At 31.9% G+C, this 21,546-nt stretch overlaps 1 protein-coding gene across 2 annotated transcripts in view; it reads left to right on the forward strand.

Moving 5' to 3' along the window:
* LOC107716603 (rho GTPase-activating protein 6-like) overlaps positions 1–21,036 on the forward strand; it is a 56,664-nt gene extending 35,628 nt beyond the window's left edge. Inside the window, exons 4-13 of one of the 2 annotated variants that reach the window (XM_016523100.1) lie at positions 267–526; positions 2,179–2,377; positions 2,695–2,750; positions 3,928–4,078; positions 4,713–4,861; positions 12,846–13,025; positions 15,683–15,780; positions 16,179–16,351; positions 17,634–17,714; positions 20,341–21,036. In XM_016523100.1, the coding sequence (XP_016378586.1) occupies positions 267–526; positions 2,179–2,377; positions 2,695–2,750; positions 3,928–4,078; positions 4,713–4,861; positions 12,846–13,025; positions 15,683–15,780; positions 16,179–16,351; positions 17,634–17,714; positions 20,341–20,678 (1,685 nt within the window). In that variant the 3' untranslated portion in view covers positions 20,679–21,036. Of the gene's footprint in view, positions 1–266; positions 527–2,178; positions 2,378–2,694; positions 2,751–3,927; positions 4,079–4,712; positions 4,862–12,845; positions 13,026–15,682; positions 15,785–16,178; positions 16,352–17,633; positions 17,715–20,340 lie in introns of those variants that run through there. The other variant, XM_016523101.1, reaches the window with a different exon arrangement.
* The last annotated feature ends 510 nt before the right edge of the window (positions 21,037–21,546 follow it).

The raw sequence follows: 21,546 nt of genomic DNA on the forward strand, positions 1-21,546 counted from the left end.
AGTTTTATTTGGCTTTAAAAATGTTTTTTTTTTTTTTTTTTTTTTTTTTTTTTTTGAAATCACACCAAAATAAAATATATTTTTTCATTATTATTTATTTATCTTGCCTTTATTTTTTGTGTTGTTAAAATATTTAAATATGAACTTAAAATCCCCAGGTTGACTTTAGTTTCAAAGGCGTTTGGCCTACAGAAAGTTTGAGAATTCCTGGATCAGAGAAGCAGAAGTAAATCTTTCTCTGTCTTTTCTCTCTCTGTGTTGCTCAGAGTCGGATCCGCAGGCGTTCGGCGTGCCGCTCTCGCAGGTGATTGTGAACGACCGGCGTCACAAGCAGCTGCAGGAGGAGCTGCAGGAGGAGCAGCGGAGTCCAGCAGACCGAGTCTCTTCACTCCTGCAGCTGACGGGCCGCAGATCCACCAATAAGGAGCTTTCCAGCAGTAACTCGTCCCTCAGCTCGTCCTCCGAGACACCCAACGAGGGCACGACACCCGGCACTCCGGAGACGGCGCTGCGCTCACGCAGACGGGTAGAGTATCGCCCCTCTCAAGCAGACTGTTATTTTTGGTAACACTTACAGTAACAGTAAGGTCCCATTCATTAACTTTAGTAATGCATAACTAACATTAACTAACAATGAGCAATGCATTTGTTACAGTATAGAATTATCGTATATGATTAATACAACTATTCATCATTAGTTCATGTTAGCTCAAGTGCGTAAAATAATATTTAATACACAAGTAAATGTTGAAATGTTCATTAACTAATATTAATAAATGCTCTAGAAGTGTTTTTCATTGTTAGTTCATGTTGACGAATGGAACCAATGGAATTGTAAAGTGTTAATATATTTTTTAATATCTGATAACTGATATGCAGAACAAAAAAAAAAGTTTTTTGACACAATAAATTAATAATCATCATTAAAACGTTTTTGTTTTTTGTTTTTGTTTGACAAAATAATAAATTAATTATCATTAATAATCATCATTAAAACATTTTTGACACAATAATAAATTAATAATCAATAATAAATCGTTAAAACTTTTTTTGACACAATAAAAAAATCATTAAATCGTTTTTTGATACAATAATACATTTATGATTATTAACAATAATCATTACAACTTTTTTTGACACAATACATTAATAATTATTAATAATAATAATTAAAACTTGTTTTGACACATAAATAAATAATCAATAAGTATCATTAAAACGTTTTTTTGTCACAATACATTAATAATAATTAATAATAATAATTAAAATATTTTTACACAATAATAAATTAATGATCATTATTATTATTATTATGTCCATTTTATGTATATTTTGTACTGTCTAATATTTTTAATAACTATAATGCTTAAAATGCTATATGTCAGGGTTATAATAGTTAACTAAAAGTAAAACCATAAAAACATTTTTGTTTCTTGAAATAAAATAAAGGTTAACTGAAATTATATATATATATATATATATATAATATAATATATAACTTTAATAAACTTTATTTCAGCTAGTTGACAAGTCAACTTTCTCTTTTTCGTTTTAAAGTTGAATTACTGAAATAACTAAATTATTTAATAATTACAAAAACACACAAGATTACTAAAACTTTAACAAAACTTAAAGTGAAAACAGAAAATGTAAAAATAAAATGTAATTTAAAATATTAACAAAAACTATCATAGTATATCAATGATACTAAAATAACACTTTTCTCACATGAGAATGAATGGCTATAAAAAGTTATTAAACACACCTTTATTTACTTTACCTGTGTAAACTGTTGTTTAATGCTGTTTGAGATCCAAAAAATGGTGCAATTTATCATTAGAGCTCAAATTAAAGAATCAATAATTCAATAATTAGAAATCTGAATTTCCGTGAAAAAAAAAAACATCTGTAGAGAATCAAATTGTCATTATGAACCAAACTGTGTTGAAACTGTTACAGAAAACATGAGCAAATGTTTGCTTGATTTGTTCATGACAATCAGGGATGATGATTTATTGCATATTGCAAATGTATTTGCTATGATTTTGCTGGAGATATTGAATGAAGCAATGCTATTAATAATGCAGTGGTTTTAATCCGGTTCAAACTGGACTTCTCAGCCAGAAGCGCTGTCAGAAGTGTCTCGGTGTTCATGAACGCGGTGTTTTACTGCTGCAGGGTGGCGTGTCTGTGGACTGCATCACTGATCTGGACGACAGTCACTCTCGTCTGCTGGAGGCTCTTCAGCTCTCTAAGCCTGTGGAGTCACACAGCGAGAAGAAGAAGAAGACGAGCGACGCAAAGCTCAGCCTGAATCCCATCTACAGACAGGTGCCGCGCGTGCTGGACAGCTGCTGCCAACACCTGCAGAAATATGGTCAGTGCCTCCTCCTGTACATCCAGAGGTGCAGTGAAACGTGTTCGAAGGAGCCCCGCAAATCAATATTGTGGCTCTGAGTTCACATCTGTCAGTTTGAGGTCGTCGTTACGGTTTGATAAGCCCCGCCCCAACTTCCTGTTTCAATAGAGAGCGTCAACACGGGGGAAAAAACTTTTCCGTTTCCATTTCATGGGGTCTTCAGAGTTCACAATAACAGCCGGACTAGTTTGAGCGTAGTCTAAACACAGTTTTAAGACAGTTTCCATGCAGACGTTGACGTAACAGTGCCGGTTATTTGCTTTGCTGCTGTGAAGGTCTGCAGACGGTGGGCATTTTCCGGGTCGGAAGCTCCAAGAAAAGAGTTCGGCAGGTGAGAAGCAAATGTTTTATGCTTTAGAGACTATATATTTTTTATTAAAAAAAATTTTTTTTTAATTCTATTTTTTTTTACTGACAGTAACCAGAGTACACGAAAGCAAAATAATTTAATTTAATTTAATTATTTAATTTAATTTAATTTCACATGGAACTTGTACAAAAATTAATATTTGTAAAAAAAATATTTAATAATATGTCAGTAAAGCTAAATACAATAAATATAGGCTAAATATATATTTTTAAATAAAATAAAATATATTTATGGCATGAAAATTTTAAATTTTTTACTAAATGACAGTAAAGGTAACCAAAATAAATAAAGACAAAAAAAAATAACAAATGGAAATTAAATAAAAAATTAAATTCAGTTAAACTCAATTTGGCATGGATCTTGTACAAAAATGTATATTTCAGTTATTATATGTCAGTAAAGGTAAATCAAATAAATAAAAGTATTTTTTGTACATTTTTCTTATCATACAAAAATATTTCATCATCTTGACCAGGGATTCCCAAACTCTTTTTTTTGTTTTGTCAGATTAATCCTTTTGACCTAAAATGTTTACTTGAAGTACCCCTGAATTATTAAGTGAATATTTTAATAATTTAACAGCACATTTGCATGTTTATGGTTCTCCGATGACAATTAATGGTCACGGTACACAATAGAAACAAATTAAATATTTCTTTTATTTAGATTTTTATTTTACTATTATTTATGTTTTTAATTTTGCTCCGAATTATTTTTGAACTTTTTTTTGTATTTTTGTATTGTGACATCCAGGTAAACAAATAAATTAGTTCCATCTTTTTTTTTTTTTTTAGTAAGTATTGTGTTTTGTTTTCATTTTTTTATTGTTTATTTATTTTTATTGTACATCATTAAAAAAAAAAAATTATTAATTGTTAGCCTTTTTCAGCCCGCTGCAGTTTCTTCACAAACCCAAGTTTGCTAAACTTTGCTCTAGATAATGCTGTTGTGTACACAAACCTTCCAAGAGGGTTATTTTCAATTAATCTGAGTGAATTTAAATGATTTAAAAAAAAATCCTTATGCATTAATAATCACAAATAACTGGAAAGTTTGTGCAACTTCATTGGTGGAAAAAGTATGTGAACCCTCTAAAGACCAATGTCGGTATTGACGGTGTGTTTGTTGTGACGTTCAGCTGCGTGAAGCGTTCGATCAGGGTGCCGAGGTTGTTCTGGACCAGCGGCACAGTGTTCATGATGTGGCGGCGCTGCTCAAAGAGTTTCTGAGAGACATGCCTGATCCTCTGCTGACCAGAGAACTCTACTCCGCGTTTATCAGCTGCACGTGTAAGAAAAATAATGCTGAGACAATCATTCTTAAAGGAATAGTTCAGCCAAAAATTAAAGTGTGCTCACCCTCAGACCATCCGAGATTAGGATGAGTTTGTTTCTTCATCAGATTTGGAGAAATGTAGCATTGCATCAGTGTCTCAGCAATGGATGCTCTGCAGTGAATGGGTGCCGTCAGAATGAGAGTCCAAACAGCTGATAAAAACATCACAATAATCCACAAGTAATCCACAGCACTCCAGTCCATCAGTTAACATCTGGAGAAGACAAAAGCTGAAACACATCCAGCATTAAGATGCTTTTAACATCAAACCGTTGCTTCAAGCTAAAATATGAGTCCATAATCCATAATAATGCTTCCTCCAGTGAAAATCATAACAAAAACCACATCAAAATCCAGCCACATATTTGTTTAGAACTGTTTTGGACTGTTTTGTAAACGGTGCTTGATCTGTGCAGATTTCTTTGATTCAGACGAGACGACTTTTTCACTGGACAAAGCAATATTATGGACTCATATTTTAGCCAGAAGCAAATGAGCACACTTTCATTTTTGGATGAACTATTCCTTTAATAAATCAACACTTAATTCTTCTTTATTCCACTCATCTTCTCTGTGGTGTTTCTGCAGCTCTAGATAAGGCAGATCAGCACACGGTCATACAGTTACTCATCTGTCTGCTTCCCGCCTGCAACAGCGACACCCTTCAGTGTTTACTTCACTTCCTGTCCAACGTAGCCAATCACGCGGAGGATTCGCGGGACGCTGATGGAAACGAGGTGAGTTGTGTGGTTCATTTGTGATGATTTATAATTTGAATGTGTTTTATTTGTTTAATTTGTATTTATCTGTATCAATTTAATTTAGGCTAGTTTCATGATCCTGTGAATGTAAGAGTTTTCAGACAGAGATAATTTAACAAAGTCTCTCAATTAAACTTCAAGAAAAAACATAGTTAGTGGCCATTCACACAAAACACGTTTTTGTGCATTTTTAGAAACTCATTTTGTTGACAGTAGAACTACTTTCAAATTGAGCACCGCATTTTTAAATTGGCGTGTCGTGTGTGAGACGATGAAAAAGAAGTGAAACGCGAACACAAAGGTCAAATACGTCCGTCTCGTGCATGTTTGAAAAACAATGGAAAAAGCAGCACAGTTGAATGCAAAACGCTTTCTGTGTGAACGAGCCCTTATACACTGTAAAAACTGATAAATAAATAAAACAAAGATTATTGGAGTATGTTTTACTATTCCAGTCTTTCTACTTCAAAATATTATGTTTAATTCAATGTGTTACTTGCCATTTCTTTGTAATTATTTGTGAAATTTACTAGCAAATTGTTGCAAAGTAAATATGACACTGAAAAAATTTTTTGTGGTAAATAAATTTTCACTCGGAAATTTCTAGTAAATTAATTTAAAAAAAGGTAATTAGGCAAGGCAAGTTTTTATATATATATATATATATATATATATAGAATTTCATACCTAATGGTAATTCAAAGCGCTTTACATAAAAATGAATTAAAATCATAACACAATCACAACAGATGCATAAGAAAAAAATAGCATGCATTAAAAAAAAAACAATAAAGCAGAGAAAAAAAAGAAGAAAAAATGATTTTAATTAATTAATTAATTAATTTAAATTAAATTAAACTACAATGACAAAGAAATTGCAAGGGGAATTTAATTTTAACAGTAATCCTCTGTTGTGCAGCTCTTTACTTAACATTTTGAAGACATTAATTAAAATGGTAAGGTTTTATGCCTTTATTTGATTACCACTGTTTTTGATAGTAAATATGTATTAAATCATAAATCCAGAAAAATCCAAAGTGGCAACACAAACTTTCTGAAAAAAATACAACATTTCCCAGGGATCTATTATTAAAGAAAGAAAGAAAGAAAGAAAGTAAATAAAGAAAGAATATTTATTATTATTATTATTATTAATTATTATTATTATTATTATTATTATTATTAAACTGTTAAAGTTTAAAGTTGTTTTTGTTTGACATGCTTTTTGATTATTAAATTTTAATTAAATAATTAAAACCGAATCAGAAAAAAAAAATGAATTTGATTAAAGATTAAAATTATTAAAAATTGATTTAAGGAATATGTAAATATGCATAAAATATAGGATGCATACAACTACATAGAAACTGCAAGTAACATTGAATTAAACATGGAAATATGAGGTAGAAAAACTGAAATAGTATTTTCTCGTAAAACATACTTTGAAAAAGTCATTTTCTACAGTGTACAGCAATTTTTTTTCTGGAGTCAAACTGTCTGTCTCAATCAATCAATTATTAAAACTTTCATGTGTAAATGTTTTAGTAAAAACAAGTGTTCATAAAACATGTTGAATCTTCTTGACTACACCTGACTGTTTGGTTGATATGATTTTTCCTCTGTTGGGAAGAATGACCCTTTTAAGCAAATACATAAATACAGAGATGATGTCAAATATTATCAAACGGCTAAAACACTGAGGTATGATTTTTTTAGCTCGTGTGTGTAAGAGGATGCATGGAAAGTGAAGTGACACACAGATGGATAACAGCTTGTTATTGCAGCAGGAATCAGATGACATAAAGCAGTGATCTCATGCATCAGTCATTTAGTGCTCATAAGAATCACAAGGTTTCCCAAAGCTGCTTCCAATAGAAATCCAACACAACTGCTGTTGAAATTGTTTGTTTGTTTATCTTGTTTAGTTAAAGTAAGTGATTCCTTACTGCATTAATCCCAATGAGCTCAGTGAGCTCTGGGGTTTGAGGTCGGTCTGAAGTAAAATGTTTTTAGTTACTCCTGTTTTCAACCTCGTATGACTTTCTTTCTTCCAGGAGAAATTAATTTTAACAGTACACCTCTGTTGTACAGCTGTTTGTTTGTCAAAAAAGTTTCATTTGATTGCATTTTAAAAGATTAATTAAATTGCTTTGATTACCACAGTTTTTGATTGTAAATATGTAGTAAATCGTAAATCCAGAAAAATTCAGAGAAAATAAAACATTTCACAGGGACCTATTATTGTAAAATAAAGAAATAACAATAATAATTTAAAAATTGTTGAATTGTTAAAGTTGTTTTGGGCTGACATTTTTGATGATTAAAATTTTATTAAAATCATTAAAACAGAATCAGAAAAATGAAAACAGAAAACACAGAATTTGGTAAAAAAAAAATAAAAAATAATAAAACAGCATTTGGGGGAAAATAAAACAGATTTCATAGGCCCCTAAAAATTACATTTTTGTTAAAGTTGGTAACTTCTTGTTGAATTATGTAAGTTTTGTGATTTTAATTAATTATACATGCTTTTTAATTACTAAAATTTAAGTTAACTATTAAAATGGAATCCAGAAAAATTTAAACTGAAAACACAGAATTTGGAAAAAAATAAAACCGATTTGATAGGGCCCTAAAAATTTTATTTTTGATAAACCATTAGTAAATTGCCGTTAAATTATGTAAGTTTCATGATTTCAATTAATTAGACATGATTTGTGATTAGTAAAATTTTGTTTAACTATTAAAACGTAATTCTGAAAAATTTAAGTGTAAATAAATGGAATTTGGAAAAAATAAAATAGGTTTATTAGGGCCCTAAAAATTACATTTTTGTTCAATTTTCAATAAATTGATGTTAAATTGTGCAAGTTTCATGATTTCAATTAATTAGTCAAGCTTTTTTATTAGTAAAATTTAATTCCACTATTGAAAAATAATCCAGGAAAATTACAATGTGAAAAAAAAATGAATTTGGTATAAAAAAAAATAAAATCATAGGGCCCTAAAAAATATTTTTTTATTAAACTTAAAAAAGAAAAAAATTAATTCTGCACGTTTCAAGATTTCAGTTAATTAGACATTATTTTTGATCAGTAAAATTTAAATTAACCATTAAAACGGAATCCAGAAAAAATTACATGTAAATAAACAGAATTTGATAAAAAAAAATTTAAAAAAAACATTTCATAGGGCCATAATATCATTTTTGTTCAACTTTTAATGAATTGTTGTTAAATTGTGTAAGTTTCATGATTTCAATTAATTAGACATACTTTTTGATTAGAAAAATTTAATTAATGAAAAAAGAAATCCTTTTTTCCTCCCATCCATGAGAATTTTTTGGTACAGCATTTGAGTGAAGACAGGATAGGGGTAATATGATCACGCTTTCAAGTGCCTGTCAGCAATCTCACAGTCGCATTTTGGACGCCAGGGCTTTCTGGCCAACTCCCATGAGAGTATTAACAATAGTCTAAATGTGAAAAAAATAAAAGCATGAATAACTATCTCTAGGTCTCTAAAAGAAAGAAAGGGTTTAATCTTTGCTAACGTTCTCAAATTAAAAAAGCAAGATTTGAACACAGAATTAACTTGCTTTTCAAATTTAAATTCTGAGTCAGATTTTTCACCACTGCTTTATTATGATCAGCCCAGGAGCCAAGAATAGAATTTATAGTGGTTTGGTTTCCAACTGGACCAAAAAACATAATCTCAGTTTTATTTTCATTGAATTTTAAAAAGTTTAATGCCATCCAGTCCTTGATGTCAGTTAAGCAGATCAGAAGCGAGCTAGTTCCCAAAGGGAGTAAATACAGTGAAAACACAAGGGGGGCGAGAATAGACCCTTGAGGGACTCCATACTTTAGTGGAGCTGCCATTCGCATACATTCACCCAGTTTAACCGCAAAGCTTCTATCTGCTAGATATGACTTAAACACTTTAAGGGCTACCCCACAAATTCCAACATGGTTTTCCAGCGGAGAAACCAAAATATTATGATCTACAGTATTGAAGGCCGCACTCAGGTCCAATAACATTAGGATCGACGAGGCTCCAGAGTCAGCATTTAATGGTATATCATTCTGAACCCTTAAAAGTGCTGATTCTGTGCTATGTTTTGCACTAAAACCAGATTGAAAAACTTAAAAAAAAATCCAAAAATGATTGTAGTTGAAAAAAAACTACCTTCTCCAAAACCTTAGAAAGAAAAGCCAATTTTGAGATTGGTCTGAAATTGGATAGATCATTGGAGTCCAAACTTGATCTCTTTAATACTTGGCTGCGCTATGGCATGTTTAAAATCAGCTGGCACAAAACCTGTCATCAAGCAATTATTTATTAGCTTCAAAATACTGGGGCTGACAACTTGATTCCCACACTGGGATAAAATCTTACAGACTAGTAGAGGGTTTCATATGTTTAACAATCTCTGCCAAATCCGTCATAGAAACTAAATGAAACTGATAAAAAACAGTCGTCTGAAATTAGATAGATCATTGGAGTCCAAACTTGATCTCTTTAATACTTGGCTGCGCTATGGCATGTTTAAAATCAGCTGGCACAAAACCTGTCATCAGGCAATTATTTATTAGCTTCAAAATACTGGGGCTGACAACCTGATTCCCACACTGGGATAAAATCTTATGGACTAGTAAAGGGTTTCATATGTTTGACAATCTCTGCCAAATCCGTCATAGAAACTAAATGAAACTGATAAAAAACAGTCGAGCATGTTGGCAAAAGAGCTGGTTGATCATAATCCAATAACGGAAGATCTAATACCAGAATTGTTTTTGGAAATTTTTTTGAACTTTTCACATGATGCAGACTTCAAACCCAACCGAAGCAGGTGGATTAATCACCGCATTCAGTGTATTGAATAAAACTCTCGGGTTGCCTTGTTTTTTTTTTCCCCGATGAAATTAGAAAAATATTTGTCCCTTACAGTTTTAACCAATTTGTGGTAATCAAATAACAGCCCTTTAAAGGGGTCATGAAGTCCACTTATGACGTTTGCGTGGTTTTTTATACATTCAAAAACATCAAAATCAATAAGTAATAGGCTATTTTCTACCCTGGTTTTGAGGCCGGCTCGAGAAACGCTCTGTTTTTATTGGTGTGCCGCATTGAAGACTTGAAAGTAAATGCCCACTGCTATGATTGGATAACAGTTTTCACAGTGAACTAACTACAAACTAACTTCATAGTTGGAGCCTTCTGTGACTTTGGTTAGACACGCACACATAATCAGGACATCAAGCTATCTCAAACAAAGCAATAGTGACACAGTACAAAATATTTTTTACTCACATTAGTGTGCTGCGCCATTCCCGTCAGATCCAATATAGACAGCACAGCATTGCTTTTTAATCTCAGTCTCTCTGCAAATCCAGCTTAGGATCGACGAGGCTCCAGAGTCAGCATTTAATGGTATATCATTCTGAACCCTTAAAAGTGCTGATTCTGTGCTATGTTTTGCACTAAAACCAGATTGAAAAACTTAAAAAAAAATCCAAAAATGATTGTAGTTGAAAAAAAACTACCTTCTCCAAAACCTTAGAAAGAAAAGCCAATTTTGAGATTGGTCTGAAATTAGATAGATCATTGGAGTCCAAACTTGATCTCTTTAATACTTGGCTGCGCTATGGCATGTTTAAAATCAGCTGGCACAAAACCTGTCATCAGGCAATTATTTATTAGCTTCAAAATACTGGGGCTGACAACCTGATTCCCACACTGGGATAAAATCTTACAGACTAGTAAAGGGTTTCATATGTTTGACAATCTCTGCCAAATCCGTCATAGAAACTAAATGAAACTGATAAAAAACAGTCGAGCATGTTGGCAAAAGAGCTGGTTGATCATAATCCAATAACGGAAGATCTAATACCAGAATTGTTTTTGGAAATTTTTTTGAACTTTTCACATGATGCAGACTTCAAACCCAACCGAAGCAGGTGGATTAATCACCGCATTCAGTGTATTGAATAAAACTCTCGGGTTGCCTTGTTTTTTTTTTCCCCGATGAAATTAGAAAAATATTTGTCCCTTACAGTTTTAACCAATTTGTGGTAATAAAATAACAGCCCTTTAAAGGGGTCATGAACTGGATTTTTCTAAGTCCACTTATGACGTTTGCGTGGTTTTTTATACATTCAAAAACATCAAAATCAATAAGTAATAGGCTATTTTCTACCCTGGTTTTGAGGCCGGCTCAAGAAACGCTCTGTTTTTATTGGTGTGCCGCATTGAAGACTTGAAAGTAAATGCCCACTGCTATGATTGGATAACAGTTTTCACAGTGAACTAACTACAAACTAACTTCATAGTTGGAGCCTTCTGTGACTTTGGTTAGACATGTACACATAATCAGGACATATCAAGCAATAGTGACACATATAGTACAACTATTTTCTACTCGCATAGGTGTGCAGCGCCATTCCTGTCGGATTCAATATAGATGCACAGCTTTGCTTTTTAATCTCAGTCTCTCTGCAAATCCAGCATCGAGCTGTGTCTTGTTTACAAAGGAATCTGCGGTGAAATGAAGCGAACAGCCACTCAATGTTTTACTCCCTTGAGTTGAAACTTCATTAAAAATTAAAGTTCAACCATGCATTCCTAATATTTGAATCCAAAGGAAGGTTATGCAGCGACTGTGTTCTTCCACAACCAGGCACTGCACAATATTCTGCGATCTTCAACGGCATGTTTATTACTTGGTTGCTCAATCCGGTTTAGCGCCGCTTATGTTATTTCCCTGCTATGTCATGCGCGAATCAGTGGGCGGGGCTACAGAATTAGGCGTTGATCTTTTTCTGTGGAGGCGGGGTTTAACCTATTACGTCATAGGTAGGCACATTGCAGGATCTGGCGTTCGCTGGGCCTGCTGTCAATAAAAGCTTTTATTTCAGTAACAAGGACGCTTTCAGTTCTGAAATTTACAGGATATTCTTTTAGTACGATAATCTCTTGTATATCAAAATCTCTCAAATGACACCTGAAGCTTATCCGTCTGCATAGACGATGCAGAGCACAGGTGGACTCATTAAGCCAAGGTTCAGAATTTAGTTTAAAACATCTCGTCTCCAACGGGGCAATCAAGTCTAAAATATCAGTGCACACCGAGGTAAAAGAAGAGCGTAATTCGTCCCCACACAAGCTCGTAAGAGGAATCTCATTGTCCAAATTCAACAACTCAGTATCATTGTACATAATGCAGAAATCGTCAACAGTTTAAGAGTTCAGTTTCTGACATTTATATCTTGACGCACGCGGTTTTCCTTTGGGACATTGAAAGGAAACATTAAAAACAACAGAATTATGATCAGAGAGCCCAGTATCAATGATTTCAAGGTCGCAAACAGTCAAACCATAAGAATAGACACGCGGTTTTCCTTTGGGACATTGAAAGGAAACATTAAAAACAACAGAATTATGATCAGAGAGCCCGGTATCAATGATTTCAAGGTCGCAAACAGTCAAACCATAAGAATAGATCCAAAGTTTGTCCATGTATGTGTGTCGGGCCATTCACATACTAAACTAGGTTGAATGATTCAATGAGATTAAGGACATCTCTTGACAGTATATCGACTGGGCAGCAGACATGAATATTAAAGTCCCAGAGGATCAAGAGTCTATCATACTTCATCATAAGTCCTCCTAGAAATTCCGTGAACTCAATAAATAAAGTTTTCCATAAAACATCACTACTTAAAGGACAAACCACTTTAAAGCACAATAAAAGTCTTTACACTATAAGTGACCCTGGACCACAAAACCAGTCATAAGGGTCAATTTTTAGTTTTGGAGGTCATGCATTGCTTTTTGTGCTGATCACAAATCCACAAGTTCATGCAGTTAGTGCAGTTTGTTAGACGTACAGTAGTAAATGATGACTGCATTTGTGTTTTTGCCCGAATTACACATTGTTTGGGCTTCTGCTCTACTTTAGGTGATTGGTAATAAGATGACGTCGCTGAACCTGGCCACCATATTTGGGCCGAACCTCCTGCACAAGCAGAAGAGCTCAGAGAAGGAGTTCAGCGTTGAGAGTTCGGCGCGGATGGAGGACAGCGCCGCCATCATCAGCGTCGTCCAGCACATGATCGACACGCACCAGTCCCTGTTCATGGTACGAACCGTCCCATTACATAACACACTAAAAATGCACAGCGAGGCCCTCCGCCGACTTGATGTGCACAGCCAAAGAAAATACAACAATAAAAATAAATCACCACGTCTATGCACGTTTGTTATGGCAGTTTTATGAAAGTGCTTGAGATCTAGTTTATGCTGCTCAGTGTTGGATCACTGGGATCGCTGAAACGCTCCAGCACAGTCCTCTGGCATGTCCAAAAAAGGGCTGCTGAGATGTTTTGGACCATTTAAATTTGAATGAAGGACAAGTGTGCTGGCAGAATAGAAACATGCACGGGTTTTAGGCAGATTGCATCCTGTTAAGGGGGAATATTGTACATATTATTATTATTTATTTATTTTTTTTCCTATATGGTCCCATTTTTACTAATCACAATTTCCTTTAAAGGAGTAATATTGTACATGTTGTTATTATTATTATTATTAATAATTAATTTATTAACTTATTTATTTATGTATGTTTGTTTATTAATTTATTTATTTAATTGCACATTTATGTATTTACCTATTGTCCTTATGGTCCCAATGTTATTAATCATAATTATGTAAAAATATAATCTTACCGGTTTAATTATATATTTAATATCATATTTAAATAAATAATTACATATTTATGTTTTTAAATATCACATTTTTCACACACTCACTTTGACCCTGATAATTTAATAATTTTTTGAATAGAAACATGCATGGTTTTAGACAGATTATATCCTTCAAAGAGTTAATATTGTATATATTATTAATATTATTATTGTTTATTTTCCCTATGGTCCCAGTGTTACTGATTTATAAATAATAAAACTAATTAATAATAATAGTAATAATAATAATAGTAATAATAATAATAATAATAACAATTAAATTTTGGTTTCTTACACATTTATTTTCCCTGTGGTCCCAATATTACTGATTTGTAAATAATAATAATAAAAAATAATAATAATAATAATAACAATTGATTTTATTATTTATTTCATTACACATTTATTTTCCCTATGGTCCCAATGTTACTAATTATAATTAAGTCTTAATTTAGTTTTATTATTGTAATTATATATTTATTATCATATATAATTCATATTTATATTTTTACATTTATATCTGATTTTTCACATTCTCTCTCTGACCCTGAAAAGTCAAACATGTTTTGCTGTTCTGTCTTTAAGATTTCAATATTATCTTCACATGTGAAATAAGTAAAAGTCAAACAGGTCAGGGTTAGTCTGGTTAGTGTGGTCTAGTTTCCCCTGCTGGCAGATGCTGTAACTACACCCTTATTTGTGCTAAAGCATCTTTCTCTGTTGAAAGTAACCATAAATTCTGATGAAACCAGTCAGACTTAGGTTTTCTGTCACCACCGTTATTTTAAGATTTTAGGTTTTCTGTCACTCTAAATTGGTTCAATAATTATTTATCAGAAAGAACTCAGTGTATCTCAGTTGAAATTTTTATTTCAACTGAACTAAAAACTACAAAAGGTGTTCCCCAGGGTTCTATTTTAGCACCAGTTTTATTTTCTATTTATATCAATGACCTTGGTCGTGGGATAACCTCAGCTAGAATTCATTTATATGCTGATGACACAATTATTTACACAGTAGCACATTCGGTGAATCAAGCCATAGAGCTCTTGCAAGAATCTTTTCAGTTACTGCAACTGTCATTGTCAAACTTAAAATTGGTTTTAAACTCAAAGAAAACAAAATACATGCTTTTCATTTAAGATTTCAATATTATCTTCACATGTGAAATAAGTAAAAGTCAAACAGGTCAGGGTTAGTGTGGTCTAGTTTCCCCTGCTGGCAGATGCTGTAACTACACCCTTATTTGTGCTAAAGCATCTTTCTCTGTTGAAAGTAACCATAAATTCTGATGAAACCAGTCAGACTTAGGTTTTCTGTCACCAGCATTATTTTAGGATTATTTATATACTGTTATAGCATTTATTAATATTTTGAATTAGCTTTTATATTTATATTTTATTTAAATTTTTAATAATTTTGTTATATTTTAATAATTATGTTATATTTTGTTCGTTTTTTTTATTAAATATTTAAAAAATATTTTTAATATTTTTAAAATTTAATTTTAGTCATTTTAGTCATTTTAATAGTTCAGCTTAAACTTATTTTATTTCTGTTAGTTGCCAAGGCAAAAGTTTTTTTTTTTTTTTTTTTCTAATCTAATATTTATATTTTATTTGTATTTCAGTTAGCAAAAAAATATGTTTAATGGTTTTACCTTTAGTTAACAATAACACTGGCCAGGATGAGCTTAATTTCAGGAAATGTTCTTCTTTCCATTGTGGAAAAAGTTACAGTATATTTACATCATAAATCAAGCATTTTGATCTCAAATGATGAAGGAAAGTTTGGATCGTTAAAGTCACTTGTAAGAGATTTTGAGCTGGCTGTGCATTTGGACTGTGTCTCTTAATGTGTTATAAATGTAAAAAGATTGTATTCCTTGTAAAGAATTTGATAGCCACCAAAGCTAAAGCACTTGTGATTGTTTATTTGGCATTAAACCTGTATGTCAGTCGTTTGATTGGACCCAGTTGTGTTTTGTCCGTGACTCCAGAGGTTCGGTAAGACTCTTGAAGGAACGTGTTGATCTGATTTGTCCCGGCAGATCTCAGCGGAGCTGCAGAACGAGCTTCTGATGAGTTTGTTGGACACGGACAGTGATGTGGTGGATTATCTGCTGAGGAGGAAAACACCACAGTGTGAGTAAGTGAGTTTGTGTCTCTTCTGAACACCACGATCTGCCTCATACAGATAAAAACATCCAGCTGCAAGACTGACCAGTCATTAGTCCTGTCACAACTGTTGATTTGATTAGTAATAATTAATCAGACTGCGTTATACATTATTATATTATATTATATTATATTATATTATATTATATTATATTATATTATAATATTTTGAAAATATATGAATTATATTCATTTTAATTATTTAATATTAATTTTCACAACACTACAGTAAATCTTATGGACCCATTTTATTATTTTTGTTATTATAATATAAATGATTCCAAGTAAAGTAATAACACTGGCTTGCACTGTGAGTTTTGTTAATGATGTGCTCAGTCCCGTCCCGCTGTGTACTCTGTGGTCCTGCAGAGACGTGAAGAGCTCCAGTGGAGAAATCTCTCCATACGATAACAACTCTCCGGTGCTCTCCGAGTGGTTTCATCCATCAGGACCGGAGCATCAGAGTCCCACAAACCTCCAGCATGCTCTCGATAGGAACAACACAGTGAATTTCTGCCTCTCACCCTCACAAGCCGGCGCTGGTGGGTTTATTTACTAATGAAGAGACGTCAGTGATGCTGAACACATGATTGAAATGCACTACATAGGCAGCAACTCGTGTGTCATACAAATCACACAAGAGTTTCTCTTTTTTTTTTTTTACTAGAATTTGTCGTTAGAAAATTGCTACTGATACTCTAATAAGCATAAAATACTCAGCACAAAGATTGGGTAAAGTAGTCATTTTCATTAGATCAAACCAGGGTTATTATAGTTCATTAAAACTAAAATCATAAAAAAAACCTTCGTCACTTGAAGTAGAATACATTTTAACTGAAACAAAATAAAATATAAGGCAACATTTCACATTTTCATTTAGTTTAACTTCATGTTCCATTGTGACAACATACCCAAGTCACTGGGGCATGTTGTCACAAAAATTCGACTTTTTTTTTTCTTTTTTTTTTTTGGACAGTAACGGTGGAAATGTTCAAAAGACTTTATAAAGATCATATATATAAAAAATTTATAATTTAAATAATTTATTGTAATATAATTAAATTTTAAATAAATGCTAACTGAAATAATAATAAAAAAAAACTAAACTTATGTTATTTCCGTTAGATCACAAGGAATAATTTTTCTTTTTCATGTAGTTAAACTAATTCTAAAATAGCTAAAACTTAAATAAAAATGAATTAAAAAAAACTACATAGACATTAAAAAAAACTCATAAAAATGACAAAAACACACAACAAGATTACGAAGACTTTAATAAAAAAATAATTTTAAATAATTGTGAATTTTATAAATATTCACAGTATTGCAGTAAATCGTATGGGACTATTTTATTGCAATTTTGTATTATCACATCATATACAATTCCAATTTTAAAAAACAAAGAGTATAAAAAACAAAGTATGCAAAGATAATCAAAGGTCTTCCTTCATACTAAATCAAACTGCATTATATTATATTAAATTATACTAAAAATTACTATTTTTCACAGCATTAAAGTAAATCATATGGGCCTATTTTATCATAATTGTTATTATTTTATAAAAAAAAAACGAATTAACAATTTTAATACAAAATATAATAGTAAATCAAAGAGACTAAAATCACACTGGATCAAAGTAATTTTTTAATGAATACTTTCCAGTATTGAATAATTATTATTATTTTTTTTTTTTTACTGAACTTATCACAGCACAAAATCTGATTGCTTTCTACTGCATTCATGTAATGCTGCCTTATAAATGTGTTGAAATGAGGTTTTGTGAGTGTTGTTCATGTCAGTAATGAATATTCTCGTCTCCTCAGGGGAAACCATACATGATAAGGCTCGTATCTGGAGAACACAACACGCTCTTCTGTCAGGACTTCATGACAAACTCCTCACAGGTACAAACACCAGACGAAACACATATCTGATGCTGTCTGTGCGAACATTAGCGTTGAGATCCAACTCAACGAATGCGGATGGATATACAGCATTCAGAAAGAATGCCGATTTTCATTATTGCTGTCAAAAAAAAAAAATGCATGACAGCTTTAGTACTTTTGAAGAAGCACCACATAATTTTATTCTGTATTATGCAATGCATTCTGTATTTTATACAGTGAATGTTCTTTTAATCAAAGGCAAACAAGCACACTGCACTTTTGATCTTTTTAATTTTTTAAGTGGTATTACATTTATTATATTATATTTAAAATATGGGTAACACTTTACAATAAGGTTCCATTAGTTAATGCATTAACTAACATGAACAAACCATGAACAGTACATTTATTACAATATTTGTTAATGTTAGTTAATGAAAATACAGTTGTTCACTGTTAATTCATGTTAATTCAGAGTGCATTAACTAATGTTAACAAGCACAACTTTTGATTTTAATAATGCATCAGTAAATGTTGAAATTAACATTAACTGAGATTAATAAATGCTGTAGAAATACCGTTCATTCTTAGTTCGTGTTAACTAAAGTAGTTAACTAATGAACCTTATTGTAAAGTGTTACCAAGATATGCTTTGATATTAATATTTATTACAGTATTTAAATGGTCAAATAGTGAAATTTCATGACTGTATCCTTACTGGTTGAAATATATTATTTTTCAACTACATTCGTGTGCTGAATTGTGGTGTCAATTCAAAGATTTTCATTTACTGTCTCAAAAAAATTAAATTTTGCAGCCCTAAATGTTTGTCTAAAAAGTTAATTACGATGACTTTTAAGAAGATTCTTTTCAAGAATTTGAATTCTTCCTAAATGTTGTCTAAAGAACAGTCTTAGGAAAATAGATAAAATTCTTAAGAAGTATTTTTGGGAATACAGAATATAAGAAAATGAGAAGAAAATGGCACTTAAGAAGATTTTTATTCTTTATTAATATAGCAAGATAAATCTTACTAACATTCCATTGGAATGAATGGAAATTAATGAAATTCCTTTGACTTTATAACTCTTGATCGCTCAAAAACGGTCCACATTTATGAAACCTACATATTTATTTCTAACAAAACAACAAAAACATTACTCAGACTAAATAAATTCATTTTAACATAAACTTTCACTTTCAGATGAAAAAAAGTGATACATTGTTGAGAAAACGTAAAATGTCAAGGCAACTTGATGTGGTCAAAGTTAAGTTCTCTCAGCTATTGTTTTAATAATTTTACTAAGTAAAACTAACGTGTTTTTTCCATTTGAATTAGTTTGTTCACTAAATGCAAAATGCCTCGTTCAGCCAGTATATTCATGAAGACAACAGAAGATTTCTTGTTCAGTAAACTTTCTTTTATTAACTCAATAAGTTAATTTCTTGATATGATAGTCATATGTATTATATAGTCTTATAGGACACTTAATGTTAAGTGAACCATGCATGCTATGTTTGTAAAGAGAATAACAATCATCCTTATACAAAGCAAAGCAATGTAAGATATAGTTCTACATTGCTAAAATGATGAGCTCTTTACATCACAACACAACAAATGACTAACAATACTGAGAAATCAACAACAACAACAACAACAACCGTTTAAATCATCAAACAGCAAAAAAAAAAAAATCCTATAACAATAACTACATAATTTATTCATGCTGCATTGAATGCTGGGAACTCACAAAGTCTTAACAGTTCAGTAATATGAAATTATTTGTTCAGACAACTGTTGGGACAACATTTGGGGCAATTCTGTTGGTCTGACATGGGATTTTATGTAGTTTCAAGAAAATATAATTTTTTAGTTTTTAAAACTCAGAAGGTTTCATAAACTGGAAAATGTGACCCTGGACCACAAAACCAGTCATAAGGGTCATTTTTTTTCGAAATTGAGATTTATACATCAGCTGAAAGCTGAATAAATAAGCTTTACATTGATGTATGGTTTGTTAGGATTGGACAATATTTGTCTGAGATACAACTATTTGAAAATCTGGAATCTGAGGGTGCAAAAAAAAATCTAAATATTGAGAAAATCATCTTTAAAGTTGTTAATGGAACATGATCTTTACTTAACATCCTAATGATTTTTGGCATAAAAAAAAAATCTATAATTTTGACCCATACAATATATTGTTGGCTATTGCTACAAATATACCCCAGCGACTTAAGACTGCTTTTGTGCTCCAGGGTCACATATATGTAGTTGCTTTTTTGTTTTTTTACAGTGAGTGTGTGAGATATGGGGAAAAGGCTAAATATATTTACAAACGTTTTTGACACTAATTTAACTCCATAGATAATGTTACAAAAGTATTTTTGACACCTAATGACACTCAATACTTTCCTGGGGTCAAAATGACCAGAACATGTACCATTTAAATGGTTATATTATATCTCTTAACAAAAATAATAGTTAAAAATCTGGAATAAATAAATGATGTGTATTTTGAGGGTCTTAAAGCATTTGCAAAGTTTCATTCCATTCATTTAGAATTTTTTATATATATATTTTCCAGGTCAAAACGACCCGAATGCATCATGATTTAGATTGAGATGTGTTTCTGTCCTTCAGGTTCGGATGGACACCTTTATAAGCGCGCCTCCTCTGATGTCTTCTACGATGACGACAGCGACACGAAACCTGTGCGCGAGACGCAAGCGTCCCATACGAACGCCGCTGCTGAATGTAAAACGCACCTGCATCCAGTCGCATCGAGCCGCCAGACTGCATTTGACCAATCAGAGGAGGCGACCGCACCTCCCGCCAAACCAGACGACAGACTTCCTGCCGTGTCCATGCAGCCGCGTGTCACTTCCTGTCAGCATCCAGACTGGCCGACAGAGAAGTGGCAGATATGGCAACTCCTGTCATCAGACAGCATAGACACACTTCCAGAGACTATGGTGTGAAACACACATTTTAAAGGGACAGTTCACCCAAAAATTAACTTACTGTCATCAAAAGAACATTGGACCCCCATTGACTTTCATTGAATGAGGCATTTCTCAAAATATTTTCTTTTATGTTCCAAAGAAGAAAGAAAGTCATACAGGTTTGGAACGAGTGAAGGATGACAGAATGATAATTTTTTGGTAAACTGTCCCTTTAAGAACCTTCTAGTTTGCAAGTGAATTTGAATTGAATTTGAAATCGGCCACAACACAGAATATTACATCAGAATTTGAAATGGAATGACAGGAAGCACCAAAAAATGTTACCACATTGTTTTCAGATAATTGTATACAAATAATTATTGATATGAAAATTTTGGATGAATATTTTAAAATTTGCGGTCGTTTATTATTATTATTTTTTTTGACAGAAATTAATATTTTTATTCATCAAGGATGCATTCATAATGAAGTCATTTATAATGTTACAAAAGATTTATATTTCAAATAAATGCTGTTCTTTTGAACTTTCTACTAATCTGTGAATCCTGAAAAATAAAATGTATCACGGTTTCCACAAATTTATGAAATTTTTTCAGAATTGATAATAATCAGAAATGTTTCTCGAGCAGCATATTATTATGATTTCTGAAGGATCATGTGACACTGAAGGCTGGAGTAATGATGCTGAAAATTCAGCTTTGATCACATAAATAAATTTCAACATATATTCACATAGAAAACCCTTATTTTAAATTTGAATAATATTTCAATTTTTTTACTGTATTTTTGAACAAATAAATGCAGCCTTGCTGAGCAGAAGAGGCTTCTTTCAAAAACCATATGTTGAGTGTATGAACATGTTCATTGGTAATTATACTGAAAC

Source organism: Sinocyclocheilus rhinocerous, unplaced genomic scaffold (genome assembly GCF_001515625.1).
Source record: "Sinocyclocheilus rhinocerous isolate Xijiao unplaced genomic scaffold, SAMN03320098_v1.1 scaffold4165, whole genome shotgun sequence".
NCBI lineage: Eukaryota > Metazoa > Chordata > Actinopteri > Cypriniformes > Cyprinidae > Sinocyclocheilus > Sinocyclocheilus rhinocerous.